A 15,449-nucleotide genomic window follows, 5' to 3' on the forward strand; every position below is an offset into this window, starting at 1 on the left:
AATAAACTCCAAATGGATTAAAGACTTAAATGTAAGACCAGACACTATAAAACTCTTAGAGGAAAACATGAGAAAAACACTCTGACATGAACCACAGCAAGTTCTTTTTTGACCAACCTCCTAGAGTAATGGAAATAAAAATAAACAAATGGGACTTAATTAAACTTAAAAGCTTTTGCACAGCAAAGGAAACCATGAGCAAGACAAAAAGACAACCCTCAGAATGGAGAAAATATTTGCAAACGAAACAATGGACAAAGGATTAATATCCAAAATATACAAACAGCTCATGGAGCTCAATATCAAAAAAACAAACAATCCAGTTAAAAAATGGGCAGAAGACCTAAATAGACATTTCACCAAGGAAGACATACAGATGGCCAAGAGGCACATGAAAAGATTCTCAACATCACTAATTATTAGAGAAATGAAAATCAAAACTACAATAAGGTATCACCTCATGCCGGCCAGAAAGGCCACTATCAAAATATCTAGAAACAATAAATGCTGGAAAGGGTGTAGTGAAAAGGGAACCCTCCTGCACTGTTGGTGGGGATGTAAACTGATACAACCACTATGGAAAACACTATGGAGGTTTCTTAAAAAACTAAAAATAGAACCACCATATGACCCAGCAATCCCACTACTGGGCATATACCCTGAGACAACCCTAATTCAAAAAGAGACATGTACCACAATGTTCACTGCAGCACTATTTACCATAGCCAGGACATGGAACCAACCTAAATGTCCATCGACAGATGAATGGGTAAAGACTCAGCCATAAAAAGAAACCAAATTGAGTTATTTGTAGTGAGGTAGATGGGCCTAGAGTCTCTCATACAGAGTGAAGTAAGTCAGAAAGAGAAAAACAAATACTGTATGCTAACACTTATATATGGAATCTAAAAAAAAGTTGTACTGATGAACCTAGTTGCAGGGAAGGAATAAAGAGACAGACATAGAAAATGGACTTCAGGGGCTTCCCTGGTGGCGCAGTGGTTGAGTCTGCCTGCCGATGCAGGTTCGTGCCCTGGTCCAGGAAGATCCCACATGCTGCGGAGTGGCTAGGCCCGTGAGCCATGGCCGCTGAGCCTGAGCTTCGCAACGGGAGAGGCCACAACAGTGAGAGGCCCGCGTACTGCCCCCCCCCCAAAAAAAGAAAATGGACTTCAGGACATGGGGTAGGAGGGTGAAGCTGGGGTGAAGTGAGAGTAGCATCAACATACATACACTACCAAATGTAAAATAGTTGGCTGGTGGGAAGCAGCAGCATAGCACAGGGAGATCGGCTTGGTGCTTTGTGATGACCTAGAGGGGTGGGATAGGGAGGATGGGAGGGACGCTCAAGAGGGAGGGGATATGGGGACATGTGTATGTATATGGCTGATTTGCTTTGCTGTGCAACAGAAACTAACACAGTATTGTGAAGTAATTATACTCCAATAAAGATCTATTAAAAAAAAAGGAAAAATATACAGGCAAAGAATACTCAGAATACATAAATAGCTCTTTATATTCAAGAAAGAACTCCGAGTTTAAAAAAAAACTCAAAATAAAAACATACAAAGGATATATAAACAAGCAATTCATAGAAGAAATACAACTTGTCAATAAACATGAAAACACCCAACCTTACCAATAATCAAGGAAAGGCAACAATAATGTATGAGAACTTTTCCTTTACCCTCATTGGTTCCTAACATTCTTGACAATTTCTCACCAATTCCCAGAGCTTCAACACTCACCTGTATTCCTTATTCAACATCTACTCACTGAATTGACACACTTTTTTTAAAAAAAAGACATGACCACCATCCTGACAAGCTTCCTAAATCTATTTCACCACTGAGCACTGAAAAGGCCAGCACAGAGCCAACACCACCACACCCCTGTCCCCTGTTACTTGTGTAACCCTCCTCCATCAGCAGAATCTGGGAACTTGTTAGAATTCCCAAGCCCCAACCTAGACCTACTAAATCAGATCTGTAAACACACATAACATATGTGCACATTAAAGCTTGAAAAGCACTAGATCAGAAGATTCCTCTCTGGGAAATGTTCCAGAGGAATGACCTACACATCCTGATTCTGAAGGCCTCCCAATCACTCTACAAATGAAGCCCAGCAACTGAGCCACACACCCACAATGGCCTTCCAATCAGCTTTTCAATGTTTCATTTTCGAAAACCAATAGGCAGCCAAGGATCTCCAGTCACTTGAAGAATGCCTTTAACATGAAAGAAACCAAAATCAAACAAAAATCAAAACACATTCTCAAGAGGGAGGTGACGAAAAGTAAAAAAGTTTAAATCCTATAATATCTTCAGAGAGTTAGAAAATATTATACGCAAGACGGAAACATGACTCAACAAAAAAGAAATACTCAAAGAACGAAAAACAGCTCCGAGAAGTTAAAAATTTAATTAGAGAAACTTAAAAATTCAGTACAAGATTTAGAAGGTGAAATTGAAGCAATTTCCCAGGTAACAGAAGAAAAAGACAAAAGAGAAAATTAAAATAAGGTAAGAAACCAGAAGGATTAGTCCAGGAGGTATAACACCTAAATAGCAGTATGTAGTATAAGAGAAAGATCAAAGAAAAGAGAAGGAATGAAATTATCAAATACACAGTACAAGAAGAATGCAGATCATGAATTCCCAGGCTATATGGTCCCTCAAGTGCCAACAAAATTCACTGACTAAAGAAAAAAAAGCACAGGATATTTTAAAATATAAGAATAATGAACAATACCAATGCTTCAAAATCCTGAGGGGAGGGCTTCCCTGGTGGTGCAGTGGTTAAGAACCCACCTGCCGATGCAGGGGACATGGGTTTGAGCCCTGGCCCGGGAAGATCCCACATGCAGAGGAGCAACTAAGCCCATGCACCACAACTACTGAGCCTGCGCTCTAGAGCCCGCGAGCCACAACTACTGAAGCCCAAGCGCCTAGAGCCCGTGCTCCACAACAAGAGAAGCCACTGCAATGAGAAGCCTGCGCACCACAACGAAGAGTAACCCCCTGCTCGCTGCAACGAGAGAAAGCCCGCTCACAGCAAGGAAGACCCAACGGAGCCATACATACATACATACATACATACATAATAATCCTGAGGGGGAATTATTTCCAACCCAAAAGTCTGTATCTTCAAATTATCAATCAACTGTGAAGATAGAATAAAGACACTGGACAACATGGATGGTAAATTTATTGAGATTTTGCTTGTCTTTCAGGAAGCTACCAATTTGTGTGTCACCAAAAAGAAGGAATAAACCAATGAAGAGAAAAATGGGATCCAGGAAAACAGAGGCTCCATCTGACAAGAGAATTTTCAAGATGATGAAAGGAAATCTCAGGATAATCAATGGAAGAAGGCAGAGAAGTCCTCCAAGAAATAAATGAAACTGGAGGGAAGCCTCCAAAGATTAAATAACTGATTAACTGATGTGTCTGAAAATAAATGAGATTTACATTACTGCAGGAATGAGACTGAACTAATGACAGGTATATACAAAACTAAGCAAATTAACAATAAAGCAATTATAAACCCCAAGAAAAGCAAAATTCTGTGCCAAAAGATAATATAAACAGTACAGTCCAAGTCTCATCTGTAACAATATTTAAGTAGGCATAATGTGAACAACGAATACTGCTTAATCAAAGTGTGACATTACAATATTGGGAAAATGGGGACAGAAAAAGGTAGAGGCTAAGAGCTAAATCCTCATCTTCCATAGTAGGAAATCAACAGATAATACCTAAAATGGAAAATAAAATCAGTTACCTATATAGCGTAAGAATGCCAAGAATGAAACTGGGAACAAAATATTGTATGAGACAGCACAATTTGGATGAAAGCTCAGGCTGTGATTCAACCTATTTCTTAACCATAAAACAGAGATCGAGACCACCTCCCAGTGTTACAAATACAATACTGTGTATAACATGTTGAATGGTGCCTTGAACATTATTAGTCCCTATGTGAAGGATGTGGCTTGGTGAACTCTCATCCAGACAGCATTTTAAAAGTACAGCTGCATGGGCCCCACCCCTGACCTAGTGGATGAGAATCTCCACAGGCATCTCTTTACAACTATGAGTATGGAAACTACCACCGCAGGTAAATGGAATGCACTTACTGAACCTCTAGGCAAATGATTATTCTCTGCACCTCCAGCCCCAAACCCTCCTTAAAATTCTAAGCCTCTATCACCCCCCCTTCTGTTGGGTCTTGCCTTTCATGTGTTATTTCAAATTCAATTTGCATAAAAACTCTTAAAACCACCTCCCTCTTCTGAGTTTCTATTAACTGCACCACTAGACACCTAATAAGTTCGGAAAGCTGAAAACTTAGTTACATTTTAACTCCTTTCTTCACTCAATAGCAACCCCTCCCCCAATCCTACCCAAGATTCTTCTTGGTTGGTACCTTTTCCATTCTTCCTTCCCACTCTTACCATCCTACGCCCGGACTATTACAAGCACCACCCGGGATCTAGCTTCTCTGTCTGTGAACTAGCTCCTTCCCATATATTTTACATAGTGCTAGCAAATTTTCTTCCTGAAGCATTATTTTGGTTACTCTGTTCCCAAGACATTGACCTTCAGTGTCTCATGCTTACCAAACAGAATCTAAAACTCCACAAAAGAAGTTTGACTACAGTAGAAAAACACTGTGCCAGAATTCAAGACAGCAAGATTAGAACTCCCCTGCCACTTATTAGCTGTAAGACCATGGGCATCATTATCATCCTTAGGGTCCTCATCCACGTAAGTTCAACCGCATTCAACTGTCCACATTCATTGAGCATCTACTATGCAGTCAATCGCAGGATTAGGTGCTTGAACTAGAAGAGATGTCTGAGATTTTTATCTATGACACTTAAGGTCAGACTCTCTTATAAGATACTTTGGCTCATATCCTCCACCAGCCATTATTCCCTAATATGGGCCTCCTCTAAATTCCTCTACTGGGTTCCAAGTAAATCTTTAACTTCCCTTTCTCCTAGCCTTTGTTCCTGCCACATCCCCACCCCACCTTCCTTTCCCCACCCTCAAAAGGATCCTCCTATCCTCTTCTTTCCAAATCTTACCTCTCCTAGAAGACCCAGTTGAAAACCCTTCTCTTCCACCAGGGCTTCCCAACACTATCCTTATCATTTGACCAGTAATTACTTGCTACCTTATGGCATCTCTTGTGCAGTTATTTTACTCTTGTACCATTATTTAACTTTTATGTGTTAAAATCTTCCATATCCAATTTGATTAAATGTTCCTTGAGAACAGTCTATAACCTTTACTAGTGTCTACATTCCCCAGTGTCCAATATCAAACTTTACTTATATCAAGAATATAGTCTTGATTTGTCAAACTCTAATGCATTGCCAAACAGTAACCAAGTTACCCCAGAACCATCGTTACTCACCACTTTACTTTGCAGGTCTGTGTGTTCCATTCCACAATATGTTTATCATCTGAACAACTATACAAACAGCAATTGTCTTGATGCCACTGTATGCAATTGACTTTGTTGTCATGTCCACCACTCTGCAGATTTTTTAAAAAATTAAAAGAAAAAAAATAAAGCTCATCTGATATGACAATATGCACCCTAGAATCATTACTAAACACTTAACTAAAATGTTAGGCCTTAACTTAACTAAAAAAGCCTACCCATTAACCTAACTAACATGCACCTATCCATTTCTAACATCAAAAATGAGATAAATCTTCTATAACTTTATCAAATGTTAACTTTCCCTTCTCCTCTGCTGGAAAAAACGTACTTCTACATCATAAGTCAAAGGACACTAGTCCTAAATGCCGCCTGCTTTTGACAGGAATGCCAGCACTAACCATGATAAAATGCTTCATGTACAATGGCAAAAAGTTGGGACACTTCAGTATATTAATAAAGTCAAATCTTAAAGGGTTTAAAATCATGTCTAGTTAAAACTATCCTTGAAAACCCCTTTGTACCAAAACTATCTCTCAACTTTAAAAATCAATGTTCCTTCAGGGAAACACTAAATGTTTCCTTGTGTTGCAGCTCATACCGTACGAATGAAACTTTAAACATACTCAGCATAGCAAGATGCTCACTCACTCAGAGGCACACAGGAATGGAGACATCAACTGGGAAAGAGCAAATTCAAGTCTCCCGTCTCACACACAATCCAGGACAAGCTCATTCAGCAGAATTAAGGTGCTAAATCACCTATACTATGAGCAATTACAGTTTTCATTCCTTCCATCTGAATTCACATTAAATATACATACAATGAGTCACCAGTGTGTACATATCTAAGTTAAGCATAAAAGTTAAAACTCAAAATCACTACTTCTGGGCTTCCCTGGTGGCGCAGTGGTTGAGAGTCCGGCCTGCCGATGCAGGGGACACGAGTTCGTGCCCCGGTCCGGGAAGATCCCACATGCCGCGTAGCGGCTGCGCTCGTGAGCCATGGCCACTGAGCCCGCGCGTCCGGAGCCTGTGCTCCGCAACGGGAGAGGCCACAACAGAATCACTACTTCTATCATACAGATTGCTCCCACCTCAAAAGAAAAAAATTTTTTAAAAATAAATTTATTTTTTGGCTGCGTTGGGTCTTTGTGTGCACAGGCTTTCTCTAGTTGCGGTGAGCAGGGTCTACGCTCTGTTGCGGCGGAGCGAGCTTCTCATTGCGGCAACTTCTCGTTGCAGAGAATGGGATCTAGGAGCGTGGGCTTTGAGTAGTTGTGGTGCGCGGCTCAATAGTTGTGGCTCACGGGCTCTAGAACACAGGTTCAGTAGTTGTGGCACACGGGCTTAGCTGCTCAGTGGCATGTGGGATCTTCCCAGACTAGCGCTCAAACCCATGTCCCCTGCGTTGGCAGGCGGATTCTTAACCACTGCGCCAGCAGGGAAATCCAAAAGAAAAATATTTTTAAATGCTAAATTCAGTTACTTCCCTTCCTTCCTATTACCTATCTACTCAAAGAACTAAGTCCTACATTATAGCCACACGAACTGAACAAAGGATATGAACAGATAAATTCCACAGAAAGAATTCAGTAAGAAAAATTTTAATAGTAATTCAAGAGATACAAAGCAAAACAAAGTAACATTTTCAGTCTGTTCATCTACCAATTTGTTTAGCATTATAATATCCACCCTGGTAAGATTACAGGGCACTATCATACGCTGCTAGGGGCTAGTGTACCTTTTTGGAAAGTAATCTAGCAAGTGTCCACTCATTCATTAGTTACTCATTCAACAAACATGTACTCGATACCAATTACATGCCAAGCACTACACTAGGCACTTTCAATATATAATTATGTCTAAATCTCAAAGTCATGCAACATAGATTATATAATACTGAAGAGATGAGGTTATATTACTTATCCTTGATCATATAACTAGGATTCAACCTCAGGATAGACTAGTTCCAAAGCCTGGGCCATTTCTACCTCACCACATCATCCCAACACTCCTTGCCCTGACCCTCTTGGTTCCTTTCTAATAAACTCATTCCCTGTAAAAGATTTATATATAATCCTGGGAGGTGTCAAACTGATCTCAAAAGGAGTTCTAGGCTCCATCAGCATCATGTCTGCAGCCACAGTAACTGAGTAAAGCAGCTATCACAGTGCACCAGATACCCTAGTATCTGATACCCTAGTATCAGTACCTACTGACCACAGAAAACTGACCAAATCAAAGGATGGGACCCAAACTATATTGGGGTAAAAGCCCACATGAGGACCACAGTCAACTTGGAGGAAGGAGGAATAAAGGGAGATTTCCTTTACATATACCTCTGAATGCTTTAAATTTTTTTCAGTTGTATATTATTTTTATAATCTTTAACATAAAAACAAGTATATTTTTATCTTTAAAATAAATTTATTTATTTATTTTTGGCTGCATTAGGTCTTTATGGCTGCGCACGGGCTTTCTCTAGTTGCGGCGAGCGGGGGCTACTCTTCCTTGCCGTGCGTGGGCTTCTCATTGCGGTGGCTTCTCTTGTGGCAGAGCACGGGCTCTAGGCACGTGGGCTTCAGTAGATGTGGCATGAGGGTTCAGTAGTTGTGGCTCACGGGCTCCAGAGCGCAGGCTCAGTAGTTGTGGTGCACAGGCTTAGTTGCTCCGCGGCATGTGGGATCTTCCCGGACCAGGGCTCGAACCCATGTCCCCTGCATTGGCAGGCGGATTCTTAACCACTGCACCACCAGGTAAGTCCCAACAAGTGACATATTTTTAAATGCAGATTTAAAATCAGATAAAAATTTTCACCTATCAAATTAGCTGGGTTTTTTTTTGTAAGTCTTACTGCTGTTTTAATGGAATAATCAACGATGGCAAAAACACTACTGAAATACACGTACCATCCTTCCACTGCTGATACAAGTACAAATTAGAAAAGCTTTCAGAAAATTGTTATACTATGTATAAAAAGGCTTAACACTCACAGCTTTGACTCATTAATTACAGGTTAGTAATTCTGAGAACCCGTGTAAGAAGAAAAGAGTTTTATAACAAAAAAAAAAATCAAAACTACCTAAATGGTCAGTAACAGTTAAACCACCAATGGACTACCCCATTTACAGGACTTTATGCAGTCACTGAAAATGTTTATAACTAGTTCTCGACAAATATGAAAATTACTCATGTTGTAATTTAATGGAAAATATCAGAATACAAAATAGATGAACAGACAGAACCCAACTGCATTTTTTAAACATATGCATAAAGCAAAGAAATATGCAATCTATCAAAAGAGGATCTCTGGGTGATAAAACTCAGGTATAATTGTTTTCCCTTTTCAACTTCAGGTAGTTCCAAATTGTCTATGGATAGATGTTACTTAAAAGAGAAAACATTCTTTTATTCATATATACAGAAGGCATTCTTATATACAGACGAGTTAAGTGAACACCAAAAACATAGTGTAGTAGACAGACACTGTCTGAAATAAATTATTCCAATTAAGTTACTGTCTTGCAGCACCAAGCCCTCACTTCTCTGCTCTGGACGCTGGGGCTGGGACTCTGAACACCCCATTTCTGCTTTGCCAGCTGGATCGTTAGTAGGCTCCCCCAATAAGGATGCAGGAGGGAGAGAAGGCTGGGGGAGGAACAATGGAGGAGTTCCTTCCTGTCTCCCAGTTTGCATCACCCCAACATTTCTTCACCCCAGCAGGGACAATCCTTTCGGCAGCAGCTGAACCCAATATGCAGTTTTTTCAACACCTGGAGAACCAGTCTCAACAGCTGCCTTCAGAGACACCAGCCATCAGCTAAAACCCCTCCTCAGAGCTCTGGACCGCAAGTCTATGGGGCCACTTTCCCTCAAGAGACATCAGCACAGAGAGCAATCCCTGCTTCTCAAAGGTCTGAGTTTCAGCAACAATTCCACCACCTCCCTCGTTCCCTAGCCCTGGAGGTGGTGCGCTCCTTCTGCAGCTGCTGCCTGTGATACTCAGAATTCTTTCTACCCTTTCTTATTTTAAGCCTAGTCAATAGTTCTTCACACTCTTCATATCCTGACCTATAATAATGACTAAGTTACCTATCACAGCTTTAACAAATATTACTGTTCAAAATTTTAAATATGGAAGGGGCAGAAAAATGCCCCCATACTGCAGATCCTATAGCATATCCTGAGCTGCTTTGTTTTTAATAAATCTCTAATGATCAGTTTCCTGTCATCTCTCTTTTATATAAAATACACACACACACACACACACACACACATACTTACTATCAATTTACTGTGTAATTCTCCTTTTACTGTACTGTATAATAAAATACTACCAACTGCTGTACCAAGAGCCAACAAATCAACCTGGTTACTTGTCCCTATAGCTTCTGATTTCCTTTTTTTCCTCTGTGGACCTTCCTGGAAAAAAAAGAAAAAACAATTTTTTATTTTATTATTTCAAACACTGAAACATCATTAATGCATAAATGCAAATGCCCACTAGCCCACAAATGAAATGTGACTGCTTCTAAGAAATATTTTTTTTTAAGTGGAGATGTGATTTGCTCTCAGATGATTTCTTTCTCACTACTTAGAAAATAATTACTCCAACAGAAAGAACTCATAATACTCTGTCCCCATTTCCTACCTCTCTGAAAGGAAGGCAAATAGGATAACTGAGTATGCTCTTGGTAGTATTCTACTCCTAACAGGTCCAAACAGCCTCAATGCTGCTTCCACTTCTCGGAAACCAACCATTCCCAACAGGTCCAAGTGAAGCCTCCACTCTGACGCAAAGAGATTACAGATCCATACACAAGCAGCCAATGCTTTCCCCTTCCCACAAAATCTTTCCTTGCATTCTGGCTGACGCAAAGAGATTACAGATCCATACACAAGCAGCCAATGCTTTCCCCTTCCCACAAAATCTTTCCTTGCATTCTGGCTTCATTTTCAGGAAAAGGGACTCAAATGTTTTCATATTTATAAACACACAATTACCTCACTTAAGAGTCAAAAAATGGTTGTAACTCATACAGCAGTGCAAAGCACACACTAGAGAAGTTGCTCCAGTGTCTCTTTAAGGGTCAGTATGAAAGTTCCATGTTGTCTTTGCGATTCTAATGACTTAAGAGGCACAAATTTCAATCTAGTGTCAAACAGCCCAAGACTTCTTTGATTTAATTCAAAACATGAAACTATCAGCTCCTGTCTATCCGTCAGAAAGACAACCAATTGATCACAACTTTAGAGTACTACTTTAGAGTTTATAATGCTGAATAATAATTTATAATTTTGGAACTTTTCTTCCATATGTTTATAATTTTTTTAAATTAAAGCTTGCCAGCCAATGTTTTAGCATAAAGAAGTTCTGAGAAATCCATTCTTTTAGTGTAAAAGAGACCAATATTACAGAAAAGAGAACATTTTCTCCATAGTGGAAGATCTTTGCTCCACAGCACAAAGCAGCCCAGGATACATAAAATCTGCCCAACCCGGAAAACCACCAATGAAAACTACAAACTACAATGCTACCAGTGCATAAAGAAAATCAAGGAGCAGATTTATAAGGCATTTTCCATTTTTTTTCTCTTAGTTATCCTCCAGAGATGTTACATTTGAAGAATTTGATTCACTAGATGCTCTAAGTCAACAAAAAGTTAAAAGATTTAACAAAAAATAAGATAACTGTAAATACAGAAAAAATAATGAACATTCTGCAAGACCTGAGAAATGTATCTACATTAATAAACTCAAAAGAGAAGTCACAATTAATAGCCAAAGTATAAAAACGTCTGATGGTCCCTTCAGTAACATTTCTCAGTCAGGAAGTCTCCTAGGCCCCACCTTCAGTTACATGAATTTCTAAAGCCACCTCTGAATGATTCCAGAGGGCAAATGTGGTTTCTGCATAAGGTTATGGACACAAACACCTATTTCAGGCAAGGACAACAGAGGAAATTATACCAACCTACTACTACCTCATCAGAAAACTCTCCTCTGAAAGATTCTAGAAAGTATTTCTTCTATTCTTGGTATTCCCCAAATCAAATTAAAATTATCTACAATGAGGTTCCTAACGTATGAAACACAGGCTGGTCAAATATGTATGTTTTTCTGCAGATGTGAATTTGCATTAAAAAGCACAAAGAAATTTTAGAAATTAAACGTTAACATATTCAAAGCCCTAATTTCCCTATCAGCAAAATCTCTATTTGGGGGAGAAGCAAGCAGAGGCTAGTGGCAGGAGTATCACAGAATCTATGCCCAATTTTGAGGATCACTGGTGTAAACCTAAATAATAATCCAATTAATTAACCTCAAAGAACTAATGACTCTTGTATGTTTTCTCTGAGTTGGATGATCTTTTAAAAAATAACTTCCCATTCAGCAGGATATGCATGTCCAAAAAAGTAACACATCAACCAGATAAGAAGTTTATATAACCAATACGCATTTCAGTGAAATCTAATATTTTAACTATTACCCCATTACTAAATATTTCTGAAACCAAGAGTTTAGTGGTACTGATTATAGATTATGACAGACTTTTGTTGGCATTTTCTATCAGAACCTGTTATTTCTGTGATCAAAAATTTCAATGACTCCCCAGAGAAGAGTAAATTTAAAAAACTGTTTGGCATTCAAAAGCATCCACAATTTGCCTCCAAACCACCTTTTCCTGTCTTATTTCCAATTCCATCCTTACGTTACACTCCCTAATCACGAATACACTTTCCCATTTGCCTTTCCCTCTTTTGGGAGGGGCTTTTTTCTATCTGTCTCAATTTTCAGTTTGGTTAAAAATCGATCCTTGCTTCAAGGTCCACCTCAAATATGATCTCTCCACAAAAACCTCTTCTTTCTCTTATGACACAAGTCATGCTCTGCTCTGCATTACAGACACAGTATATCTGAATAGTGTGTATTTCTTCTTTAATGTCTTAGTCACACTGCTGTGTTTCATGTCATGTGCACATTAACTACATGTATAAATATATAAAGTAATTGAAAGGGTAGGCTAAAAATTTAGTTCATGTATCTGTGATCAGAAAATCTGAGTTCCAGGGAATTCCCTGGAGGTAAATTGGTTAGGACTCTGGCGCTTTCACTGCAGGGGCCCAGGTTCGATCCTTGGTCAGGGAACAAAGATCCCACAAGCCTCGTGGCATGACAAAAAAAAAAAAAAAGAAAAAAAAATCTGAGTTCCAGAAAGTACCAGGAATGAAGACCAAATGGATTTGGTCTATTACTTAGACTAAAGAGTCTTTTCCCATGTGAAGGGATGACCGAGCTAAGCAATAAATGCCAACAGCAGTCTCAAGAAAGCAGTATTTGACCTAGAAGGCAATCAGAAGGCTTCCTGAGTCTAAATGTGCATGATTTATAAAAGCAAGGCATAGTACAAATGAAGTGAAGACAGAGAGAAAAAGCACATCCAGGTGATGAGAAGTCTGATTTTGATCAATTAAGCCCTAACTCTTTACACTAAGATCCCAGAGTAAGAAAAGAGTTTATGTGGAAAGCCAATACACACACTCATAAAAACATGTGTATATAGCTGAAACAAGTTTCACCAAAAAACTTATCCTCTACCATGCAAAATACATTCTAATATTGTCTACTTCATCTTTGTAATGCTGCCACACCCACTAAATCTATTTCACAATCCACTAATGGTTCAAAACCTATTTTTGAAAAATACTGACCTCTAGTCACTGAATATTATGGCAAAGTTTCAAGTTTCACTCTGCAATTAGTCTCCTATGCCATTTCTTGGCCTATCTTACTGTAACCTACTCTGGCAAATGTCTAAGTTTCATGGGTAACAATGAACAAAATATGTATGCATTTTACATGTAATTACATACAGTATTTACATCAAAAACAAATTCTAATACACAGGAACTTCTATTTCTGCCAATAAGATTTATTATGCAAACCATAGCCTTTTGAAGTTTAAACACTGGACAGACCTTAAGACAGAGCATTATACAGGAACACAACTGGATTGTGCTGCGTCCCTAAGGGTTAGGACTGGGATGCTCAGATTTTTCCTAGAAACATCTTTAATTCTACTGTGCTGCCCTGTCCAATGCCTGAAATGCCATGTGCTTCCTTTAATAAGCACTAAGCTATATGGGGTCACTTTAACTGCAGTGACAGCAAAGTAACATAAATGCATTTATTGTGGTAGCCAGTCTGTTTCTTCAGGGCCCTACAGCAGCTAGAGAAGGAAAAATTGAAAAGTTTGGATCTTAAAGAAGCAACGAAATAGCAGGGTCAGTTCCTGGGTAGCTCAGCCACTTACTGTGTGCCTCTGGCATATCATTTAACATCTGTGCCTCAGTTAACACACATAAACCTGAGGAACTCTAAAAACAGCATCCATGCATACAGTCCATCGATCCATGTCCTTGCACTTTTCTCATCATCATCTGAGGTCCTCCTCCCCCCAGGCTCCATCACCCAAATAAAATGCTCAGCTATATAATATATACAAATACCTTCTAAAAACTATTGTGACATAAATGCAAAGAATTATAACCATTTTGTGACCAAGAACAAGGAGCAACCTAATTTTTCTAAAAATTTATGAACCTCTGCTTTAGCTCCTGTTACCCAAGAAACTCAGCACCAACTCATTTTTCTCCACTGATAAGAGTAATGTCACCAAACTTTGTCCTTGGGTGGCAAACTGCCAGTTACTGAAACAGATGCAGAATACTCCTACAAACTGATTTACATGTAAAATAAGGGCTTAAGAGAGCATCTTAAAACTTAAGTGACAAGGATCATAACCCAGGGACCTGGGAGCAAAAGTAGAAAATGAAGAGTGATTTGTAGCAACCGCTATCTTTAAAAATCACATCCTCCCAACTCTCAATTCTGTGACTCAAGATCTAAGGTTACAGTAAGAGCACTGGACCAGGAGTCAAAGTACTTTGACTCTAGGGGCCACAGCTACTTCACTGGTTAATAAGGCTTTGGTGAAGCCATTTAAACTTTCTTAGCTCTGATTCTCAGTTTTTAAAAATGTAACAATTACAGGGCATTTCACAGAGTCAGGTGACTAAAGTGAGAGCATACAAGTAAAAGGATACTGAAACCTGTAAGAACTTTTTTTTAAATGTAGCCCAACTCTTTTTCAAGGAGGCCTCCAAAAGTAAAGTGACTTGCTCAATGTGACAAAACAAGTTTGAGTTCTGGGTATGAAACCAAATCTAGGCATTTTTCTATTGTATCAGACTGCTATAAATAATCCAAAACTGACTTTTAACAGGAAATTTAAGACCAGGCAAAAGTTTTACTCCTGAGACATACAATATGATTGTAAGTCAAGAGAAAATCAAGTGGGTGACAAATATCTGCCAGCCTAATATGAATGATTTGTTCCAAATAGAGAGTTGGGCTCTAAATACCTGCATTCTAGTTAGTCTTGGTTCCATTTTTGGGTTTTTGCAAGTTGCTTAATTTTCCAAAGCCTCAGTTTCTTCTTCATGAACAAAGCAAAAAGTTAGTCTTTATCTACCTTGCAGGACTAACCATGCAAATAAGAGATAATAACAACAATTAACACTTGCAGCACTTACATACCAAGAACTACTCTAAACGCTTTCTGCATCATTAAGTATGTTAACCTTCACAACCATTCTATGAGGTGAATACTATTATTCCCATTTAGAGGCACAATTCCTACGATGAAGCCAAGCCTGGGTTCAAAGCTAGGAAGTATAGTTTGGGTCCATGCATCTAACCACTGCTTCACATTTCCTCTCACCATTAGAATTATTAACACTTTACAAGACCGTTAAAATACAAACACAGAAATTTGAAAAAGAGAAATACGCAGAGTGCTGTCATCTTAATGAGAACTGATTTTTTTTTAAAAGTCCTAGTTTTGTGCTTGACTTAAGGGCCCTGATAAGGTCTCTTTAGTGATCAACAAGAATCACTTCATCTAGAAACTATGAAAATCAAGCTTA

General features: G+C 39.0%; 1 protein-coding gene across 2 annotated transcripts in view; it reads right to left on the minus strand.

Moving 5' to 3' along the window:
- The window catches only part of WDR43 (WD repeat domain 43), a 50,919-nt gene that overhangs the window by 34,054 nt on the left and 1,416 nt on the right, over positions 1-15,449 (minus strand). The window contains exons 2-3 of one of the 2 annotated variants that reach the window (XM_059078619.2): positions 9,745-9,882; positions 5,428-5,549 (exon numbers count right to left, since the gene is read on the minus strand). In XM_059078619.2, the coding sequence (XP_058934602.1) occupies positions 5,428-5,549; positions 9,745-9,882 (260 nt within the window). The remainder of the gene's footprint in view (positions 1-5,427; positions 5,550-9,744; positions 9,883-15,449) is intronic. The other variant, XM_067007878.1, reaches the window with a different exon arrangement.

The sequence above is a fragment of the Kogia breviceps genome, chromosome 11 (assembly GCF_026419965.1).
Source record: "Kogia breviceps isolate mKogBre1 chromosome 11, mKogBre1 haplotype 1, whole genome shotgun sequence".
Taxonomy (NCBI): domain Eukaryota; kingdom Metazoa; phylum Chordata; class Mammalia; order Artiodactyla; family Physeteridae; genus Kogia; species Kogia breviceps.